The sequence below is a fragment of the Leucopleurus acutus genome, assembly GCF_964270905.1.
Source record: "Leucopleurus acutus genome assembly, chromosome: 10".
Lineage (NCBI taxonomy): Eukaryota > Metazoa > Chordata > Mammalia > Artiodactyla > Delphinidae > Leucopleurus > Leucopleurus acutus.
Genome location: NC_139153.1, coordinates 44260043 through 44283560, shown reverse-complemented (window position 1 = coordinate 44283560; position 23518 = coordinate 44260043). Strand labels below are relative to the sequence as shown.

The following is a 23518-nucleotide window of genomic DNA, read 5'->3' as shown; positions in this document are numbered from 1 at the left end:
TTGACTCCCAGGGAGGATGCCCTACAAGGTCGCCCTTCAAGGTCATCACCCTACGAGATTCCTTGTTGCTAAACACAATAGACACCTTTGACTTCTCAAAAGTATCTAAACTTTTGGAAAATTATTCCTATTTAAAAAATAACAAACAAACATCCATTCAGTCAACAAGCATTTATTGAGTTCTGACTAGTGCTGGGAACTTAGAATGTGGTAGTAAACAGGTGTTGGCAACTGTGGAGTTTACATTAGGAGGAGATGGGGACCCAAGCCATAAACAATGAAACATATGAACAAGATAATTCCATAAGGTGATAAGTGCTAGAGTGATGGGATAGAGAGTAACTATGGAAACCACACTGAGTTCCAAAGGAAGCCTCTCTGAAATGATATTTGAGCTGAAGGCACGAGTACAAAGATCTTGGGCCAGAATGTCACAGGCAGAATAAACAGCAAGAACGGAGCCCTGAGGTTGGCACAAGCACTGAATAGATATGACAACATATCGTTTACATGTACAAAAGGAGAGACCAGAAAGAGGCAAGAGAGTGTGCTCTTGCTGGTTAGGGAAAGGGCTTCTGAGCCACAAGTGAAGTGGACCAAGTCTGGAAGAACAATGCGCTTTGTACCCTTTTGGGTTGGAGCCTGGCTCCACCTCCCCTCCACGGGCCTCCTGAGTAGAAGTGTTGGAGGAGTGGAGGAGGGTCTGTTGCCCGCCTCCTCCACCCTTCAAATCCAACTTTAGAAGCCAATAAGCAAATCAGCCAGCTTAAAACAAGCTGGAAGAGATTCTGGAATGGACCCCGCTGGAGCCTGAAGAGAGACGGATCCCCTCACCCCTCTCCTTCGATCCCTCAACTCTGAGCTGGATAGGGAAAGTAGCCCAAGAGGGGCTCCTACAACGCCACTGCTGGCTACACAGTGGAACCCAAAGTCAAGGTCAGCCCCTGAAGGGAGTGTGTTAGAGTTCAGTCTTCTCATGATCAGCTTCAGTGGTCAGGGTCCTGGACTTAGAGGGGCTCTCCAGTATTTGTGCCTGGGAGACAAAATGAGCCCAAAGATATTCTCCCAAAGCCAAGTTCCGAAACACACACACACACACACACACACACACACCCCAATCCACAGGAACACAGGTGATATATGGGTCCTCTGTCTAACCTGGGGGCAATGACCCCCGGCATGTGTGTGTGTATAGGGGGTGTGGTAGAACCAGAGTGGAGTGGAGGTTTAGTTCCTGTGGCCCTGATCGAGAGCCCATACTCAAGATCAAAGTCCTTTTCCAGAGCCTGGGACTGTAGATAGTGGGAGCAAATCAAAAAGAAGAGATGAGGGCTTCCCTGGTGGCGCAGTGGTTAAGAGTCCGCCTGCCGATGCAGGGGATACGGGTTCCTGCCCCGGTCTGGGAAGATCCCACATGCCGCGGAGCGGCTGGGCCCGTGAGCCATGGCCGCTGAGCCTGCGCATCCAGAGCCTGTGCTCCGCAACGGGAGAGGCCACAACAGTGAGAGGCCCGTGTACCGCAAAAAAAAAAAAAAAGAAGAGATGAGAAGTCAACCCCCAACCCTGGTCGATTATAATTGGCTTCAGACCCCACCACCACAGAATGTCCTCAGACGCAGGGAGGGAAGTCTTGGACGGCTTAACTGGCCTAACTCGCTCCTTCCTTGACCTAGTTATCCTCTCCCCAAGGCCAAGTTCCTCTCCTAGTTTTCCTGATTCCTCTACAGTATGTAAAGGGGCTGAGCCTGGGAGAGTGGGGAGGGGGAGGGGAACCAGGCCTCAGCCCTTCTCAGGAATTTGGGGCTCTATGGCCTGTAAACAGCAACTCTCAGAGCAGCCCTCTGGTTCTCTGTAAGTGCTCTGGGGCCATTGCCTGTGTCTTGAGGTGGGGAGGGTGGGACACAGGGGCCATCTTTGCAGCCTTGTCTCCAGGAGCCCTCAGGAGAGGGGAAGTGGGCAGGGCATTGTGCGTGAGCCCAAATTACTCACCCAGGGTTACACATTTTGCAAAGCAATTAGTTCTGGAGTTGAGACTGTCCAGATGAGTTGGTAAGAGGGTTTGCTCTCACCGGGGTGAGGATCAGTTGGAGACACTCCCAAATCCCTGTGTGAGGCTGGAGACAGGGGCCTGGGAGTGGGAGAGAGCTCCTTCCTCATGACTTTCCTCTCAGCTCCTGACACAGCACATCGACTGCCTCTGACATGTGGCGTTAGACAGCTCGTACCCTCCCTGGGAATCTCCTTGCATCTCTGGACCATTTGGTAGCCTAATATCTTATTACAAAAGAACTTGGATCTTCCCCAAAGCCAGCTGTGCCTCAGACTGTGAGCTAGTACAGAGGACTGATTAAGGAGGTCAAATGGAAACCAAAGGACACAGGGGGAGAGAGGAACCCAGGTAGAGGATTAATTACAAAGAAAGAGGACAAAGGTTAAAAGTCAGACTAGGCAACAGGATGCGGGATGGAGGGGACTAGAGGTTGGAAGACAACACATGGGCTGGCACTGGGGCCATCCTGAGCCAAAGATCCTGGAGGCCTGTGCACATCCTGGGGGAGAAAGGTCTGTAGCTGAGACCAAAAGAGCTCTGGAGCCTGAGGGCTGCTGCTGGGACCCACTGCCTGGAGTATAACACACAGACGTGTCCCCTCTCACCTCCAGGCAGGCTGCCCGGTGGCCCCCGCGCCATGGGGACTATGGGCATCGGCTGTGGCCGCATCAGCAGGTGTGTGCCCCTGCATCATATTCAAAGCCAGATAACCTGTCCCAGGGCACGTGGGTTGAGAAGCAGTGAGTCCGGGAGCTGAGGCCGTCCATTGACTTGAAACTCCTCCATCACTTCTTCCGAGGCGTCGGCTTGGTCCTCTTTTTCAATCTGGTTTACAAAGAGAAACATAAAAATCCCCAGCGTTGCTAAGTGATGTGCTCTTTCTCCATGCTCAGTTAATAGAATTATAAATTTATAGACTACCTTTGCGGTTATTACTCTTCTGCTAAACTCAGCCTTAAAATCTCAATTCTGGAAACTTCTCAATTCTGGAAATATCTGGCCAAAATAATATGATAATTTTTTTTTTCTGGCCTGAGCCTAGGAAAGATATTCTTTAAAATATCTTCTGTTTTTATGTACAGTAATTATTGCTTTTGTTTCCTTTTTCTCTTTCTTTCTTTTTTTTTTTTTTTTAATATATTTTGGCTGCACCGCACAGCATATGGGATCTTAGTTCCCTGACCAGGGATCGAGTCCGTGCCCCCTGCTGTGGAAGCTCGAGTCTTAACCACTGGACCACCAGGGAAGCCGCTCTAACTCCTTTTAATGATTCAAAAAGCCAATTTGGCGAGGACTTAATATTGTTAAAATATTTTTCTAAAAAGAAAATGTTCTAAGTGAAATAGCAGTTTAAACCATATACAAAAACTAGACATACAGATCAGAAATGAAAAAATAAAACTGTCTCTATTTACAGACAACATGATTGTCAGTGTAGAAAATCCCAGAGTCTACCCCCCAAAAAAGCTAGAATAAGTGAGTTTAGCAAGATCACAGGGTACATGATCAATATGTTTTTATATATTGGCAGTGAACAACTGAAATTGAAAAAGTACTATTTTTAATAGTACCTAAAAGCATGAAATGCTTAAGTATAAAGCAAACAAAATATGTATGTGATCTGTATGCTGAAAACTGCAAAACAAAAAGGACCTAAATGAATGGGGAGATATAGCATGTACAGTTCTCCCCATGCTGACTTATAAACTTGACATAATCCCATTCAATCCCACCAGGATATATTGTCGAAATTCACACACTGACACTAAAATTTCTGTGGAAAAGTGGAGGAACTAGAATAGCCAAAGACAATTTCAAAAATAAAAAACCGTGTTGGAGAATTTACACGAAACTGATTTTAACACTTACTGTAAGGCTATAGTAATCAAGTTGATGAAAGAAAAGATATATAAATTAGTGAAACAGAATAGAAAGTCCAGAAATAAACTCACACATTATGGTCAACTGATTTTTGACAAAATTGCAAAAGTAATTCAGTGGAGAATCTTTTCAACAAGTTGTGCTGGAACTATTAGATATCCATATGCAAAAAAAAATGGAACCTCAATCCATATCTCACACCATTTACCAAAAAATTAACTCAAAATAGATAATAACATAAATGTGAAACTTAAAATTTTAAATTTCCAGGAGAAAATCTTTGTGATCTTGGGTTAGGCAAAGAACTCTTCCATACAATCCAAAAAGCACACATACAATACAAAAAACATGATATATAAAAGAAAAAATTGATAAATTGAACTTTGCCAAAGTTTAAAACTTTGGCTCTTCACAAGACACTATTAAGAAAATGAGAAAGCAAACCACAGGCTGGGAGAAAATACTTGCAAAACATGTATTTGATAAAGGACTTATATCCAGATATATATTTTTAAACTCTCAAAACACAATAATAATTAAATAACCCACTTTTTTAAGTGGGCAAAAGATTGAGCACACACTTCACCAATAAATGTCTTTGGTGGATGATATATAAGCTCATTAAAAGAACATCATTAGTCAATAGAAAAAAACAAAATTAAAACTACAGTGAGGTACCACAACACACAATATTAGAATGGGTAAAATTTTTAAAGCTGACAGTACCAAATGCTGACAAGAATTCAGAGCATCCCACTTTGCTAGTAGGAATACAACCACTTTGCTAGTAGTGCAACCACTTTGGAAAACAATTTAGCAGTTTTATATTTATTTAAACATACACCTTCCATATGTCCCAGCAATACCAGTTCTAGTTATTTACTCAAAGAAAAGCAAACTTACACTCACATGAATGTTTACAGAAGCTTTATTCATAATTACCAAAAACTGGAAACAACCTAAATATCCTTCAACTCGTGAATGGAAGATTCTGATAGGTTCGTGCATACAGTGGAATACTACTCAGCAATAAAAGTGAAAGAACTACTGATTCATGCAACAACAACGTGGTTCGATCTCAAATGCATTATGCTAAGTGAAAGAAGCCAGACTCAAAAGGGTACATACTGTATGATTCCATTTATGTGACATTCTAGACAAGACAAAACTATAGGGACAGAAAACAGATCAGTGGTTGTCAGGAGCTTGGGGACTGACTTCAAAGGGGAAGTATGAGGGAAATTTGGAAGTTGATGAAAGTATTCTATATTTTGATTGCGGTGGTGGTTACATGACTCTGTGCATAGAACTGTTTGCTGAAAATGTTGAATTCTACTGCATGCATGTAAACCTGATATATGTATGCGTGCGTGTGTGTGTGTGTATGTGCCTTGTGTATTACACAAACATACATGACACTTTTTGTGTCATGGTCTGTGGCTTTCTCCTTTATCCGAATGCAGGTAACTGAACTATGACTTCCCAAAAGAAAACAGCGCTTAGTGATATAATCACCGTAATCCTGCTTTCCACCCAACTCCTACTGCCCTGCTGTGTGTATTTTCCCAGTAATGCTCAAAACTGCCTGGAAACAGACAGGGTGAAGGCAGATGGTTGGCTTCATACAAGGCTGGAGGTTTTCCCAAGAATATGAGATAGATATTCAAAGGGTAGGGGAATGTAAGGTATTTTTGAGAGAGATTAAAATGTTGGGCTATGGTTTCTAATTTGGAGAGGGAGGAAAGTGAAGAAAGAACGAGTCTGAATAGACATTTTTCCAAAGAAGACACATATGGTCAACTGGTACATGAAAAGATGCTCAACATCACTAATCATCAGGGAAATGCAAATCAAAACCACAATGAGATATCACCTCACACCTGTTAAAATGTCTATTATCAGAAAGACAAGAAATAGTAAGTGTTGGTGAGGATGTAGAGAAAAGAAAACCCTTGTGCTTTGTTGAGGGGAATGTAAATTGGTGCAGCCACTGTGAAAAACAGTATGGAGGTTCCTCAAAATATTAAAAATAGAACTACCATACGGTCCAGCAATTCCACTCCTGTGTATTTATGCAAAGAAAATGAAAACATTAACTTTAAAAGATATATGCAGCCTCATGTTCATTTCAGCATTATTTATAATAGCCAAGATATGGAAACAAGTGTCCATCAGTGGACAAGTGAATAAAGAAACTGTGAGATATATATATATATATACATACAACGAACCATTATTCATCCATAAAAAAGAATGGAACCTTGCCATCTGCAACAACATGGATGGACCTCGAGGGCATTGTGCTAAGTAACATAAGCCAGGGAAAGATAAACACCATAGGATCTCTTCTATATCTGGAATCTAAATAAACAAACAAATGAAAAACAAGCTCATAGATACAGAGAACAGAGGCAGGGGTGCAGGGGGAGAGAAATTGGTAAACTGTTTCGATTTGTTTTTTTACTTTAAATAAATTGAATAATTCATAAGGAAATAATTTAAATTAATAAATAAATGATGATAACTTGAAACATTTTTTAAATCAAACTACCAGGGAAGAAAAAAGGAATCTGATGGATGGAGAAGGAAAAGCCAGGGCTCAGAGTACCAGAAGCATCTGGTGAAGTTTAAGAACAGTTGCTGTGGGCACACTTAACAAAGCAAGCTGGAAGAAAAGCAGACGGTTGATGTGGAGTTGGATGATTCCACTGGTGATTTCAGAGACGGCAATTTGTTTCCCTCATTGGAGAATAAACTTAGAAAGAACAGATGGTTCTTGTGCAGCTCCATCAGGCAGAGCTCAGCAAGCCTTCAGCGCAGCCTCACGGCCTGTTCTAAACCTACCCTAACCTTCTCAGACCTCCAGCTCTTTCATCCTCGGGGTATGACTTGCCTTCATCCTTTTTTAAATGTTTTCAAATTTTTTATTATTTATGTATTTTTTTGGCTGCGAGGCATGTGGGATCTTAGTTCCCCAACCAGGGATCGAACCCACACCCCCTGCACTGGAAGCACAGAGTCTTAACCACTGGACTGCCAGGGAAGTCCCCTTAACGACCATTTAATGGGTCTCTATTTTGCAAAACCAAACGGCTTTTCCTGTTCCCATCAGTGGCCTGTCCCTCCACACGTACTATGAAGGAGCCTTACTTCTCTCACTCTATCCACGATCTCCATCCCCTCTCCTTTGTTTCCAATCTCACCCTCACTTCTGCACCCTTTCCCATCAGCTCTTAATGTACTTTAAGTTATGGTAAAAAAACAAAAAAAATTCTAGAAAGTAGAATTGGCAGGCGTGTGTGTATCTCAAGAGGTTGGAAGTCAGGGTGGGGCTTAGGTTTCCAGTAGGGCTGATTAGAGGGGCTGTGGTGTTATTTGCTGAGGTTGTTGATAAGAGGAAGAGCGAGTGTTCATGGGAAAGAAGTCAAGTGGAGATGAGTTGAGTTTGATAACATCCACATTGATCTGCTGGGCAATCAAGCCCATATATGAGTTTAATGCCAGGGCTGGAATAAGGTTTAAAAGTCATCACCATGCCGGTCACGTTTAAAACCATAAGAAAAGTCTACAAATAACAAATGCTAGAGAGGATGTGGAGAAAAGGGAACACTCCTACACCGTTGGTGGGAATGTTAAGTTGGTACAGCCACTATGGAAAACAGTATGGAGGTTCCTCAGAAAACTAAAAATAGAATTACCATATGATCCAGCAATCCCACCCCTGGGAATATACCTGGACAAAATTATACTTCAGAAAGATACATGCACCCCTATGTTCATAGCAGCACTGTTCACAATAGCCAAAGCATGGAAACAACCTAATGCCCATCGACAGATGAATGGATAAAGAAGATGTGGTGCATATATACAATGGAATACTACTCAGCCATAAAAAAAGAATGAAATAATGCCATTTGCAGCAACATGGATGCAACTAGAGAGTATCATACTAAGTGAAGTAAGTCAGAAAGGGAGATACAAATATCATATGATATCACTTAATGTGGCATCTAAAATACGGCACAAACGAACCTATCTACAAAACATAAACAGACTCATAGACATAGAGAATAGACTTGTGGTTGCCAAGGCGGAGGGGGGAAGGGAGAGGGAGGGACTGGGAGTTGGGGTTGGTAGATGCAAACTATTACATTTAGAATGGATAAACAACAAGATCCTACTGTATAGCACAGGGAACTATACTGAATATCCTGTTATAAACCATAATGGAAAAGAATATTAAAAATGTGTATATATATTTACAACTGAAAAAAACCCATAAAACCATAAGAGACTCTGTAATGGCCTATATGGGAAAAGAATCTAAAAAAGAGGGGATATATGTATATGTATAACTGATTCACTTTGCTGTACAGCAGAAACAAACGCAACATTGTAAATCAAGTATACGCTAATAAAAATTTTTAAATAAATAATTAAAAAAAAAAAAACAGAAGGCAAAATCAAGGAGAGGGCTCAGAATAAAACCCTAGAGGATCCCAAGGTGACGTGTTGCCAAAAAAGGAAGGACTCATAAAGAAGACCAAGATGGGAAAATCAAGGGAAGCGGAAGGGCTAGTTTACCCAATCCTGCACAAAGAAAGAGAGTTCTCTCTGGTTTTCTGGAAGGTGAAAATGCAGAATGTACCTCTTGGCATCAGGAAGACAAAAGGAGGACAAGTCACATCATAGAAAGTGTCTGGAATAAGTTTGGGTGTGCAGACCTGAAAAGCAGGCAGACTACCTCTATCTAAGAGCCTGAAACTTAGCAGCTGGCCCCGGAGCCTGGGTCTGTTAGTGCATACTCTCGGACCCCTCACAGTAATTGCTCATGGGTCGGCGCTCTTCTGAAGTAAATCCTAGCTTGTCAAGTATGTAAATGTTTATAATTGCATTTTCCTTTGGCAGTCCTGGTCATTGCGAACAAACCGAAAACTATATACAGGTGCGACCACTGACTGTGGGCTAACTCCCGAGCTCAGGGTTGTTACTCAGGGGAACAGCAGCATCACTGAGAGATGGGCCACTCATAAATACCATCTGAGCAGCGGGACCAGGGGCATACATCATCCCCCCTGATTGCCCAGAGTTTGGTGCAGTGCTGTACACGTGGTCTCGATGACCAGGCTTGAAAATACATGTGGAAATAGATTGGTCCTCCAGGCTTCTTGTGTGCAGGCTCAGTTTGTACAAGACAATGCTGTGAAAGAACACATCAAAGGCACACACAGTACTGCTCACATATGTGTGACTGGCCCCAAATTAGTCACTCAAAGCCGCAGCCACAGAAGTTTTCAGAAAACCACAGATCTTAGCTCCTGAAAGCAGAGCACCAAGGAGCCAGAAGAGTCTCAGCTCCGGAAACACGTCTTAACCCTAAAGGCCGGGATGACCTGTGAAATACTAAAACCTTGAAGAACTGAGAGTAAAACAAACTAAAAGGGAGATGCCATGGTTTCTTTCCATCAAATATGAGAATGCTGGCATGTTCAATCAGGATGCAAGGAATCATACCTATTGGATCCTAAGATTTAAATATTCACTGGTTTTTGAAAAGATGTATCCAAGGGAATTACTAAGGACACAAAAGTCCTTTGTCAAAATTGTTTGACCTCAAAGGGTCAGACCTCAAGAATGGCACCATTTCAGAAAGCAAGCTTGCTTCAGGAAAACTTTTTTGACCCTTTCTTCACATGTAATTTAGTAGCTCTGCTTGAGAGTGAATTTTTTCCCGTTAATCTTCCTCCCACCCCTTTGATTTAGGACACTCACTTAGTGTCAATAGAGTACGTATGCATAGCGCATACAGCATGGCGAAGCAATGTCTCTAATGCATTACCTTAGGACCTTGGGGAACCTGAGAAGGGAGAATGAGTATCGTAGGAAGGGCTCAGATGGTGCATCTGTGATGTCGTGGGACATTATGAATGGAGCCTGTCAGGTCCCTTGGTCCCAGGGAAGGGACGACAGCTGAGGAGGCAGTGACAGACTATAGAGGTGTCTTCCCTGATACCCACCGAGGATGGTTAACTGAGGGAGTCAAAATACACCAACACTAAAATATCTCTTGAGTTTAAGTGAATTCAGCAAGGCTGAATCCACACAAATCTGTGGCTCAGATGAAATTGGCTTTCATTGTCTTCCATCTCCTTTCCATGTCCTGGTTCATTCAACTCCCGGCCACCCAAACAGCCATCACATAGCTCACTGGAGATTGTGGGCTTGAAGCCACCACCATAGATGTCATGCCTCATATACAACTAATTTCCTCTGCTCTGTACATTTCCTAACCACTTCCATATTTCAAAGCTTACCTGTCCTAGGACCTTATTACTCAGGCCCCTCAGGAAGGCATAAATTAACAACCAGGTAACTTGACGCACAACTTCCTATTACAGTTTTAGTGACTTACCAGTCACTCACCAGTCTGTTACTTCCTTCCCAAATTAACCTCACCTGATCTACACTGGGGGTGGGTTGGTTGCTTGTTGACAGTGCAGATCCCTAGAACCTCACAAGTGACCCAAGGAATTAGGTTCTCTGGGAGCATTTTAACATGCTCCCCAGTTGATTCTTCTACATACTAAATCTGTAAACGTCATGAGACATGCATACACTATTATGTGCTATGCAGGTTCTGAGCATCAGAGTACTTATTAACTTATACAGAGTACTTATTACTTATACAAATACAGTTTATATCCATTGTTAACTTATAAAACAGGTTCATTTTCAAATACTAAAAGGACTAAAGAGTTGGCCTGCCGTGCGTGTGGACAGAGAGTATAAGGGAAGTCTCTGTACCTTCTGCTCAACTATGATATGAACCTAAAACTGCTCTGAAAAGTAAAGTCTATTAAAAAAAACAAAAAAAAACGGGCTGACCTTCCCAAGATGGAGCTGATGAACATATGCTCTTTGGCTCACTTATTCTCTCTACAGGCATCATCCCCTTTTATCCTCTACTTATTCTAACCTAACTTCTTCGACGCCCCAGACAGGCAGAGCCATTCTCCAGGCTTCCATAGCCCAATGCACATACTGATTACGAGAGTATTAGAGCGTTTAACCCTACACTGTGACTAACTATTCTCTTGTTTGGTTCTGGTGGATCACAAACAACCTGGCTTGTTCTGGCCACGTTCCCATCCCCCAGCATAGTATGTGGAACTCTATACATATGCAATCAAGATTGTTGAATGAATGAATGAATGATCTTGCCACTGAAGTTAACATCAGATGAAGTGTGTTGGGAGGAGGGATGGATGAACTGGCTGAACCTCTCCTTTTGCACATACACAGATACCCCTTAGAGCCACCATTCCTTCTCTCTCTGAGGGACAGGAATCGAGGACCTCATTTATTCAATCTTTTACAGTGGTCCATACTCTGAATTTATAAATTAATCACTTCCAGTCCTACTAGACAAAGGAAGCAACTGGTGCTGCCATCTGAAGTATTGTGCCAACAGTGGCTATGTGGAAAACAGAAGCCACACTAGGTGTTTCAAACAAGGGGATTTAATGCAGGGAACTGATTACACAGGTTTGGTAAGGCTGAAGGAGGGCCACTGAGATAACCTATTGTTAGTAAACACAGGAAGCAGCTACTAACCTTAGGGCTGGGGAGCAAAAGGGAAGAGGTGGTGTTACCAGAACCTAGAGGCTTTGTTGGGGGACCCCCCACGGCTGGTGCCTGGCCCTTTCTGGGGGCTGCTGCGCGGCTGCTTCTTGGCCTTCTGAGGGGAACGCTGCTTGGCTGGTGGAGGTCGGACTTCTGGGCGGGGGCGTGGCTGACGTTCGGACCTCGGAGGGGACCGTGGCTTGGCTGGTGCTCTGACCACCGCGGGGGGTGCAGCTGGCTGGCGCTTGGGCCTCTGAGGGGACGTTGCGCGGCGGCTGGTGCTGAGAGGGCCAAAAGAAGCTGGAGGCTGGAGCAATGGCTCTCCTCTGTTGCTTTAAGGGATGCTGACAGGAGCTGGAAATAGGAAGGCAGCCCTGCTCCTCCCCCCGCCCCACCTTCCAGTCTCCCTCCAGTACCTTCCAATGCCTGAGCCTAACGGGGGAGCCGACTGTCAGGGGATTGGGGGAAGCGCAGTTTGCAGAGCCTCAGCCCCAGCATCGCAGAGTAGAGCAGGAAGGGGGAACTCAGAGCTGAGAGACAGAGGCCAACGCCCAGCCCAGGCGCCAGGTGGCAGCGCAGACCACTCACCTGGTCTTCTGGCAGGCACAGCAGATCCAGTCCTCCTCTTTCTTCTGGTAGAAGCAGCCACTTTTACAGATGCTATACTTGCGGTCCACAATCTCGCGTTTGGAGTTGAGGAAGGTGAACGGCGGGCAGCAATGTATGCTGAAGTGCTCCGAGAACTTCTGGTTCTTGGAGAGTCTGGGGCCCTCCTTAACCACTTTCTGACTCATCTCACTGGAAATCAGTGATGCGGGGGGAGGTGGGGAGACATAAAACAGCACATTTATGTGAGGGAGCTTTCTACTCAAGGAACCCACTCCCTGCTACTCCCATGGTCCAAGTTAACATTCAGGGCTATCCTCCATCCTGAATCTGGAAGGTCAATTTCCTGCCCAGCTCTATGGAAATGAACTCAATTAGGAGTTTGTTCTTTTTTTAAAATTTACGTACAATTTTTAAAGGTTACACTCCATTTACAGTTATTACAAAATATTGGCTATATTCCCCGTGTTGTACAAATACATCCCTGTAGCCTATCTTACACCTAAGAGTTTGTACCTAGGCAATATAAGGGAAGAGTTTGTTCATTTTTATTTTTAAATCATGTTTTCTGAAAATGGACTCTTTTTCCCCTTATTTATTAGCCACCCACTTAGGACAGGAAAAAATATTACAAAGCCAAACACATCTATGGCAAAATAATATTCTAGATTTAGGAATGGCCGTTTCTCTAAAAAACCAAGAAAGCTTTGTTATTGAAAGCATAATCTCTATTCATACAATGAAATACTACACCAGAATGAGAAAGAACAGACTGTAAGACACAGGTCAACATGTTTGAATCTCACAAACATAATGTCGAACAAAAGAAGCCAAACACAAAGGAATACACGCTATATGATTCAATTTATATGAGGTTCAAAAACAGGCAAAACTAGTCTAGTACATGGTGCTAGAAATCAGAACATAGTTGTATTTGGAAGAGGTGGGGTCTGACTAAGAAGAGGCAGGAGGGAGCCTGCTGGGGGCGGAAAATGTTCTGGATCTTGATCTGGGAGATGACTACACAGGTGTATACATATGTAAAAATTCAGTGAACTCTACACTTAATTTTTGTGCATTTTACTGTTTACCTCAGTTAAAAAGGAAAAGTAAGAGGAGCAAGAGGAGAGACTAGAGAGTTTTGATTCTTGAAATATTCTGAAAGGGGGGTAAAAACTTAATTACTACAACATCCTTTGTGGAAACGTGACACATGCAGAGATAGTCCTACCTAACACTCCAAAACACTGAAGCACACAGGGTACTTAAATGACTATTAACCAACAAGAGTCTACAAATATACACAGGTAATGTGCATATACCGGCCACTGAGAATGTCCCCCCCCCAACAAACTCAAGGTCAAGTTGTACACACAGACGTGCAGTATATAATTACAAGACACGGTGACATCGACCAACAGAAGTATGTACAAAGATAAAGGAAACCATGAAAAGGGGGTGGATTCTTTGAAGACAGAGAAGATGATCTGGGTTTTAAGGATGAATACATTAAAAACAACTAAGTTACTCTGAGGGGATATTTTGATTTTTTGTTGGTTGGTTGGTTTCTATTGTTTTTTATTGAGGTATAGTTGATTTATAATGTTGTGTAACTTTTTTGTTTTTTGATAGGGTTGTCTTCTGCTACAGATAGAAGTGAGGGCTGAGGAGCAAGTTGAGTGTAGTTATGAGAAGAAAATACAACCTTTTGCACCTCAGTCTGTAGAGTCCATATTATGTGTTACACCTGTTATGTTGCAAATGCTGTTTCCCAATGTTTCATCTGCTTTTATCATGCAAAAAATTAATTTTTATGTAATTAAGTTTCCTAGGGTTTTATATTTGAGTTCAGAAAGTCCTCCCTACTTCAGAAGCTCTTAATCATACTCATAAATATCCCATTTTGGAAGAGAATCCTCTCTGAATCTCACTTTCATGTCTCTTTTCCTCTCTATAACTCCTCACTTTTATAGGCAATGTTCTCTTTCTCCATTCTCTTTCTCTTTCTCTTTCTCTTTCCATTCTCTTTCTCCATTTCTACGTCTCCTCCCCCTCAGTGCACTCCAATCTGGCTTCTGTTCCTACCTCCCAAAGACACGTGTTTCTCATAAAGACCTCCATGCTGCCAGACCAGCGTCTTCTTGCTCGATCTCTCTCTCCATGTAAATGCTTCCCTGTCCTGTCACTTCATGTTCTCCTAGATTCCCTCCTCCATCTCTAGCCCTTCTGTCTCAGTTTCTCTTATAGGCTCATCTGCTTTATCCAAAACTTTTAATGTTAGAGTTCTTCAAGGTACAATAAATACTAAATTATTAATAGGGTTACCTTCAAGCATCCACTTCAGCATTTATGATGTTTAGGTTGTGCCAGACACAGTGCTCAGGCTCTGTAGGGGATGCAAAGCTGAATCATGTTTAGTCCCATCCTCAAGAAAAGTATCCACCAGCTGGGAAGATGGGCAAGGATGCCCATGGTGTACTCATGGCCACAAAACCTATCTATTGACCCCAAACACGTACAAGTCTCTGAGGAGACTGAGGGGATGGATCAGCTAAACATCCTGCTGACATCTTGTAGATGGAGGAATGTTGCATAAATGTTAGTAAGTGCAATACAAGGAAGGGATGCTGTGGAACATGAGAATGTGCTGAGACAATGGCACGGAGAGTCCACAAGAGCGGGGCCATACATTGGGCTGGGGAAGCAGGTAAAACATGGGTAGAAACATCTGGCCCTGAGATTTGGACAGCAGAGATAAGGGTTTGTGGAGGACTGGGAACAGTTGATTCCTAAGCAAAGATACAGAAGGGTGAATTGCAGTCCACCTGAGAGCCCACCCGGTCCTCAGGGCAATGTGGGAGAGGTGACAGTGCCAGGACACAGGTGATGAGGTAACACAGGAGCTACCCATCACTGCGAAGGATCTAGCCCTTGTGACTGGGAATGTGGTCATGCCATCAGCTGATCAGGAGTCTGAATAGATGAGAGGGAGGGAGATCATCTCATTGGTCTGGGATATCATGAATTTAAGGCGCTCATGACATCCATGTGGAAATGGGCATCCGAAACTCAGGAGCTAGAGCTGTCGGCTCGAGGGTCCTTCACCTCATGGAAGAGGCACAGCCTTGGGAGTGGATGTACTGGGTGTGAGCTGAGCGAGGAGCCAGGCCAGGGAAGGCTCCCAGGAGGAGTAGTGGGCCTACCTTCAAGCTCCAGGAAGAAGAGCTAGGGAAGAAGCAGCAGCAGGGGCAGCCAGGGAGGTGGGAGGAGTAGCAGACTCTTAGAAGAGAAATCTGCAAATTTGCAGGAGGAGGAGATGGTCAGCAGTATATATATATATATATATATATATAAAACAAACAAATAAAAAAACGCTTTGTACAAACAAGCATTTTTAGACCAATGAGAAACTAAAATTGATTTTTAGGATCTGATTCATTGCAATTACGACCCTAAAGATCTGCCGAAGCCCTACCAAACCCTGCACGTGTGGCAAAGTCCAGCTCAAGTTTCTGCTCCCGTGGGAAATAATGAAATGAAACACTCCAGGACTAAGCAGCAGGAGTCATTTCTTTAGGCTCCCGGCACATGGAGATGATGTTACTCAGTTTCACAGGCAACTCAGACATCCCTAATTCCTCCAGCCTTCTGGGGTCATCTTTCCCCAGATTGTTCAGGCACTCATCACAAATAACAGAAAATCTAGCACTTGCCCCAAATTTTTATGAATGACCGGCATGGGGTAAGAGGGAGATTTTAAGTCTCCTGTGACTCTAAATTTCTGCTCTGACTGAATTCTCAATTCCCACCCACCTGACAAGATGCCTGGGCCCACTCTATGCCTATCTAGACCCCCTCCCAGCCATCTCTTCCCCAGCACGTCAGGGGAAAGTTCTCAAAGTATTCCCTGGCAACTCTCCTTACTCTCCGCCTTCGCCCACCGTGTCCAGCAGGGAGCAGCCTAACCGCTTGTTACTCATCACATGTGTTCCTAATGGAAAAGCAGTTCTCTGCCCTGGACCCCTGACATTCTTCTAGATTAACCAACGGAAAATTCACCCAGCTTTAACATAGCATTTCCCCCCTTCCTTTAGTAAAATGTTAACAGTCAGTGGAAAGGCTCTGGCTACTATTGCCTGTGGTAGCAGAAGTACCGCGTTTAGTCTGGGGTACATTGTAATTGTTTATATATACTCCCCTCCAACTCTGCCCCACACCATGCCCCAGTTTAGAAATGCTAAGGTCCACATGCTGAGCCATAGCAGCATACACACGAGCCATCCTTTCCCACCATACCAGGCTTCCTAGTAAATTAGTTGTAACTACAGGCAAATAACTAACGGCAGAAGAAATAATTCACATTTCCTGATGCCCTATTATATGGTGGTTGTTTTATATACTTTACCTCATTTTTCTAATATGGCATTATCATCAACAAACTAAAGATGAGATAAGTAAGGAATATGACCAAGTTCAAAGGGCCAGTAAGAGGCAAACAGGGATTTGAACCCAGGTCCCTGTGACTCCAGCATCTGGTGCCGTCTGACCAGGCTCAACATGGTCTGAGTTCCCTGTGCTCAGCCCTCCTCTCTAGGGAGCAGGTGTCCAGGCAATGGGACCAGCCTGGACTTTGGGGAACTGGAGTTGGGTCCAAGGATGGAATAAGGCTGCAGAAGTGCATGGGTCCATGTCCCAGGGTGAAAAAGACTGAAAGTTGGGGAAACAGCTCCCTGAAGAAAGGAATGGTAGAGGATGGCGTGTGGAGACATCAGGACAGTACGGTGGCCAGCACCTCCTGCCAGACCACAGAGGCTCACAGTGGGGGGGCTGCACTGTAAACTCAGGCAGGGTCCCGAGGGGAGTGTGACCCATGGGTGCTTCCTCTGTCCCTCCCTCACCAGTCCTTAGTAGGTTTTAAGACCTTATTCACTGTTGAGAATTTAAAAACTTGGATGAAGGAAAATGATAAAAATTCCTAAATTCTTATCTCATAGTTAACCACGTAAAAATATTTGAACGTATTTTTTGCCTTGAGAATATTTACATGTAAATATATAGTTAATAAAAAGTCAGACCATACCTTACATACTTTTCAAATTATATACTTGGAAAAATCATTCATTTTTTAAATAAAGTTTTATAGATGTAGACATAATGTCACTCATAGCATTTTCCTATAGCTTTTAAAATCTGTGATAAATTTATAGTTGCAGCCCCCTTTATGGTTTATATCATATATTTGCATCTTCTCTCATTTTCTTGATTAATCTTGCCAGAACTTATCCACTTTACAATTCTTTTCAAAAACAAGCTCTTGGGTTTCCTGCTTGTCTTTGTTCTTTTTTTTCCTAGTCCATTAATTTCTGAGTGCATTTATTATTTCTTCTTTTCAGTTTTCTTTAGGCTTATGTTCTTGTGCTTTTTACGTATTCTTGAGACAAACTCTTCTCACATATGCATTTATGACTATAACTTTTTCATACGACTTCAACTGAATACCACAATATTAACATAAAATTTTCATTTTCTCTTCATTTTAAATATGAATGAGTTCTTCTTTGATTCATCAATTACTTTTAAAAATCTGTTGTAAAATTTCCAAGTGTATGAAGTTATTTTTATTACATTGACTTCTGATTTTAAGGCATTCTGGTCAGAGAGTGGTCTGTATGATAATGACTCTGATATTGGTTGAGCTTCAAGTTTCACAGTTAACGTTTTTAAATGTTCCATGTGTGCTTTGAAAGACTGTGTATTTCCAGAAACAATTTGGAATTATCTACGGAAGATAAGAATGTGAACAAGCTACAATCTAGCAGTTTATTCTTGGGCACAAACTACAATCTAGCGATTTGTTTTTGGATCATAGCTCAACCTTGCAGATAAAGCCACTTGGTGGAGCACAAAGCTGGAGGAGCCTGAATCCTTGATGACAGAGGTTCTAGGCCTGGATCCTTGAACACTGACCACGTTTTACAGGAGAAACAAACTTACACCTTGTTTAAACCACTATTATTTCAGCTACAAACAGTCAAATACAATTCTGAATTAATATACTCAGTTTTCTCACCTAAAAGAGGGTGTCTGCCTCAGTTTGGGTGCTATAAAAAATACCATAAATTGGGCAGCTTGTGAATAACAGAAATTTATTTCTCATAGTCTGGAGGCTGTGGAGTCCCAGATGAAGGTGTTGGCAGATTCTGTGTCTGGTGAGAGCCCACTTCCTGGTTCACAGATGGTGGAATGAGTGAGGGAGCTCTCTGGGGTCTCTGTAATAAGGGCACTAATCCCATTCATGAGGTCTCCACCCTCATAACCTAATCACCTCCCAAAGGTCCCACCTCCAACTACCATCACACTGGGGATTAGATTTCAACATATGAATTTTGGGAGACACAAGCATTCAGTCCATAACAGAGGGGAATAAAAAATAATAATAACATTTAACTCATAGGGGCTTTGATAGTATTAAATAAAATAAAGTAGGTGAAGAACCTAGCACTACCAAATACAAATAACTTGCTTCATAAACTCCATTTTCCTTTCACTAAGAATTCATTCAAATTCATTTGACCTAATTCTACTGACTTCTTCAGACACACTTTTTATGTATCTCACATGACATTTAATTTAAGCATTAATTAAATGCTTAATGAAGTAAAGACATCATTATTTACTTTCGTGGCTAAAAACAAATCATTATAAACACTACATGATGTTTTCACAAACTATACTACCTAATTGCAAAGCAAATATCATTATAAACTGTCTATCAGGATGAGGAGAAAAAAAGTGACTGAACTTGAAACTGTAAAGTATAATTACTTCTAGGCTTTCCAGATGTCTCCATATACTCTAAAACTACAGAGGAGGAGAAAGTGAGGCAGGTATTTGAAGAAGGAGAAAAAGGAAGTGAAGGAGAGGAACCAAAGGGAGAACAAGAACCTCCCCTCACTATTTATTGTGCACCTACTATGCTCCAGATGCTTTATATCTGTCATTTTTAATTCTCAATATAACCCTCCAGGTAGTCCCTACTGTCCACATGTTAGAGATGAGGAAATTGAAACCTGAAGAAGTTATGTAAACTCACCAAAATCATATAGTAATGATAATAATAATAATAGAAAACTCATAATCGCCAGTATGATTACTGACTACCCAATATCTGCCCTGCCCTTCAATAACAAACCCTGATTTTGTTTGGCAGCATGATATGCCCAGTTAAATATATACAACTCCCTATGTGACCACATTCTGGCCAAGGAGATGCAGGCAAAAGTCCATGGGGAAGATTACTTTTTTTCAATAATAAGGCTTTTATTCAAGGAGGGACTCTCCCGTGGTGAGTACATCCAGCCCAACCCAGCTTTTCCTGGCCCCCAAGAGGCAGGATTATTTCAGCCTTTGGACCTTGAGCCTTAGGGCTCCTTCCGCCTACTTCCTTCCCACCAACAGTTACACAGCAAATGCTTCTAACACCTTGGGGCTCAGCCCAAAGCCAAGTCACTTCCTGGGGAGACTTTCCAGAGCCTTCCCTTCCCCCAAGGAGAAATGATCACTCCTCCCTCTTTTGTGCCCTGGCCTTGTGTGCTGTATATAATTCTAAGAGAGCATCTGGAACCTGTAGGGTTGCCCTTAAGTGTTCTGCCCTCAGAGCTTTGTTTGACGCCTAATTCAGAACAGGTGTTCAGTAGATGCTTGAGTAAGGAGAGCATGAACAAAGGATGCCTCTCACAATGGCTGCAGGAGCCCTCAGCCTGTCGCTGCCTGTCCCCAGATGCTCTTTAGCAGTCCCACTAACTCAGGCAACAGAGTCTGATGAATGAAAAAGGCAACACAGGAAGGGACTTTTCTAACTGATCTTGAAAGTTATAAAACTGGGCTCTTTAGGAAAAAATAAGAGGCTGTGTGAACCCACTACACTTTTTCGTTTCTTTTTTCTTAAATTAATTTTATTGAAGTATAGTTGATTTACTATACTATATTTACTCTACTATAGTGTTAATTTCTGCTGTACAGCAAAGTGATTGTTATACGTATATATTCTTTTTCATATTCTTTTCCATTATGGTTTATCACAGGATATTGAATATAGTTCCCTGTGCTATACAATAGGACCTTGTTGTTTATCTATCCTGTATACCATAGTTTGCATCTGCTAATCCCAAACTCCCAATCCTTCCCTCCCTCACTGCCACCCCCTTGGCAACCACAAGTCTGTTCTCTATGTCTGTGAGTCTGTTTCCATTTCGTAGATAAGTTCATTTTTGTCATATTTTAGATTCCACATGTAAGTGATATCATATGGTATTTGTCTTTCTCTTTCTCACTTACTTCACTTAGTATAATAATCTCTAGGTCCACCCATGTTGCTGCAAATGGCATTATTTCATTCTTTTTTATGGCTGAGTAATATTCCGTTGTATATAGGTACCACATCTTCTTTATCCATTCATCTGTCAATGGGCATTTAGGTTGTTTCCATGTCTTGGCTATTGTAAATAGTGCTGCTTATGAACATAGGAGTGCATGTATCTTTTTGAATTATAGTTTTGTCTGGGTATGTGCCCAGGAGTGGGATTGCTGGATCATTTGGTAATTCTATTTTTAGTTTTTTGAGGAACCCCCATACTGTTTTCCACAGTGGCTGCACCAATTTACATTCCCACCAACAGTGCAAGAGGGTTCCATGTTCTCCACACCCTCTCCAGCATTTATTATTTGTAGACTTCTTAATAATGGCCATTCTGATTGGTTGTGAGCCCACTATAACTTTTTAATTCATGCCAATTAATTAGCAAGCTTAAATCAATTACATATTCTAGAGATGGCACTAGCATCTCTACGTACCTACCAATGTCATAGGTATCTTTAAACACACTCTCACTATTCCCTAAGGAGATTGCAGGTGGAAATGAGAACCGTGAACATAAAACGGATTTTCTTCCTTCCATCCAGACTTACTTCCTTTCTACCATCTTTTTTAAAAGGCAGTTGGGGTGTGGGGTAATTATTTAATAGAAGCAGCATGTGGCCCTTAGTCCCAGGTGGTCCTCTGGAAAGAAAGACAGTGCAAGTTGTAAGTTGCCATGCTACATCTCCATGGGGTCACGGGAAGTCAGACATGGAAATGGGTACAGGCTCTACCAAGTGAAGGGTGGATGCAGGTCAGTATTTGGAAGACAGTACATTTCTCCAATTCTTGTCAATCAGATCCCTCAGAGCCATGAGCAAAGGCTGCCCTTGTCTTGTGATTAGAGAACTCAACATGGGAAGGACAGGAGGCAACTGACTACCTAGGGCCTGAACCCTCTGTGAGAACAATATTCTGGCTTCAGAGATCAAAACTCCAAAGGAGGACAGTGATCAGTCCCAAGATCTCTTAATACGTTACATGGATTAAGGAAGGGGTGGTTTAATATATACTTGGGAAAAAATTTTTAAGTTAATAAAGCAAGAAATTTCAGATTTATTAAAATTCAGCTCAGTTGTACCAAAAAAAATCACATAACTTTTTCATTGCTCTATAATTGTATAATTGATACAATACTACAAGAAAGGAGAAGGGACAGGGCAGGAGAACCTCTGAATTCATACTGCCTCGATTGTTTCTGGCATAAACTGTTTCTTGCTAATAAGTAGTCAGTTAAAGTTCAGCTCCTTATCAGGACTATTCCTTACCTCCCTCTATGCCTTCTCAAGGTGGAAAAGAGTATGGGAAAGCCAAGAGTCCTCGTGGCAATGAGGGAAGGAGTGGCTGGTCTTTGTGGTGTCCTTCTCTGCCGGACTCTGCCATAGGTACCTTGTCTGGTCTCACCGGCCCCTTGGCATGAATGACACATGTTACTGCTGACCAGTTGACCCACCAAAGCCACCAGTCATCAGGGCCCCTACCCAGCAGCCTCCTATTCTGGTCCATGTGTCCTCTCAGCTCCTCAAAATTGCTAAAGGTCAGAGTAGAGAGTGAACAGGAAAGGAAGCCCAGCAATGAACAGGACATGCAGATAGATTGAACGTAGGCAGGAAGGAAGGACAAACAGGATTTCTCCAAGAGAAATTAAGGTAGATGATGAATCATTTTGCTAAGATGGGAACAGGTTTAGGGATGGGGAAGGGGAAGAGTCAAATATTTAGTCTGAGGCGTGTTCAGTTTGAGAAACTTATGAAGCCTCCAAGCAGCTGTGAAAGGAAGTAATTGGCCAAATGGGTCAGGAGATTTCAAGAGAGAGAGAGGATGAGAAATAAATTTAAGTGTATTTGACATACAGATGAGATTTACAGCCAAGGGAACACAGGAGAACAGCCAGGGAGAAAGAGAGTATAAGAAATGGAAAAGAATAACTAGAAAAAAATTTATTCACAGTAGCAACAAAAATCTTTAGATACCTAGAAATAAAGCAGTAATTAATATGTGTAAATTCTTGTGGGGAAAAAATTCAATTCCCATTCTTGATAAATACCCTTAGCATAGTGGTAAGGGAAAGGGATGTCCTTAACATTATAAGGAGCTAGCTACCAAAATATCCACAATCACTGCTTACTGCTGGTGAAATCTTAGAAACATTTTCATCCAAATCAGACACCCCAAGAAGGATGCTGTCATTACTATTCAACACGGCACCCGAAATCCTAACCGGTACAAAATACAAAATAAAACAAAACAAAAAACCGTGAGACTCCACAAGCTGTTAGAACTTAAAGAAAGTCCAGTGAGATTTCTGGACCCAAGATCAATGCGCCAAAATCAAAATCATTTCTGTAGGTCAAGGGGATCCAATTTGAAAATGTAAAAGTAAAAGAAGCCATTCACACTGACTACAAAACCATAGGACACCTACAGGTAGAAGTATATCTGATAAAGGAATCGCAAGACTTTCATGAAGAAATTTGCAAATCCTTTTGAAGGCTGCAAAAGAAATAGCCAATATCCTAAGTATGCTATCTCTTAATCTATAAATTTAATGCAATTCCAATAAATATATCAGATTTTCATGTAATTAACAAGATGATTTCATGGTTCTTATGGAAGTATAAAGGACCAAGACGAGCCAAGACAGTTTTGAATAAGAATAGGGTTTTGTCCTACCAAGTATCAACGCTCATCATAAACTATACTAATTAAGACAGTAGAGTATTGGCTTGAGAATAGACCAATAAATCAATGGAACAGAATAGAGAGCCCAGAAACAGACCCACATATGTATAGAAGCATGGTTCATAACAGAGGGGGCATTTTTTTGGTAAATGGAAAATGGTTTAACTACTCAAAAGGGAGACAAAATGAAGTAGACAAAAGACCCCAACAAGAAAAATGATAGCAAACATGTCATGAGAGGGAAGCCAAACACTATTCAA

General features: G+C 42.2%; 1 protein-coding gene across 2 annotated transcripts; it reads right to left on the bottom strand.

Moving 5' to 3' along the window:
- Positions 1–2835: 2835 nt before the first annotated feature.
- Positions 2836–12348, bottom strand: MOBP (myelin associated oligodendrocyte basic protein; the record flags this gene model as incomplete). 2 transcript variants are annotated; one of them, XM_082847387.1, is made up of 3 exons in its annotated part: positions 2836–2875; positions 11590–11835; positions 12143–12348. In XM_082847387.1, the coding sequence occupies 3 exons, from the start codon at positions 12346–12348 to the stop codon at positions 2836–2838; spliced, it is 492 nt and encodes a 163-aa protein (XP_082703513.1). The 2 variants fall into 2 exon arrangements, with proteins under 2 accessions (XP_082703513.1, XP_082703514.1); XM_082847388.1 differs by lacking the exon at positions 2836–2875 and having other exon boundaries at positions 11580–11829.
- Between the last annotated feature and the right edge of the window lie 11170 nt (positions 12349–23518).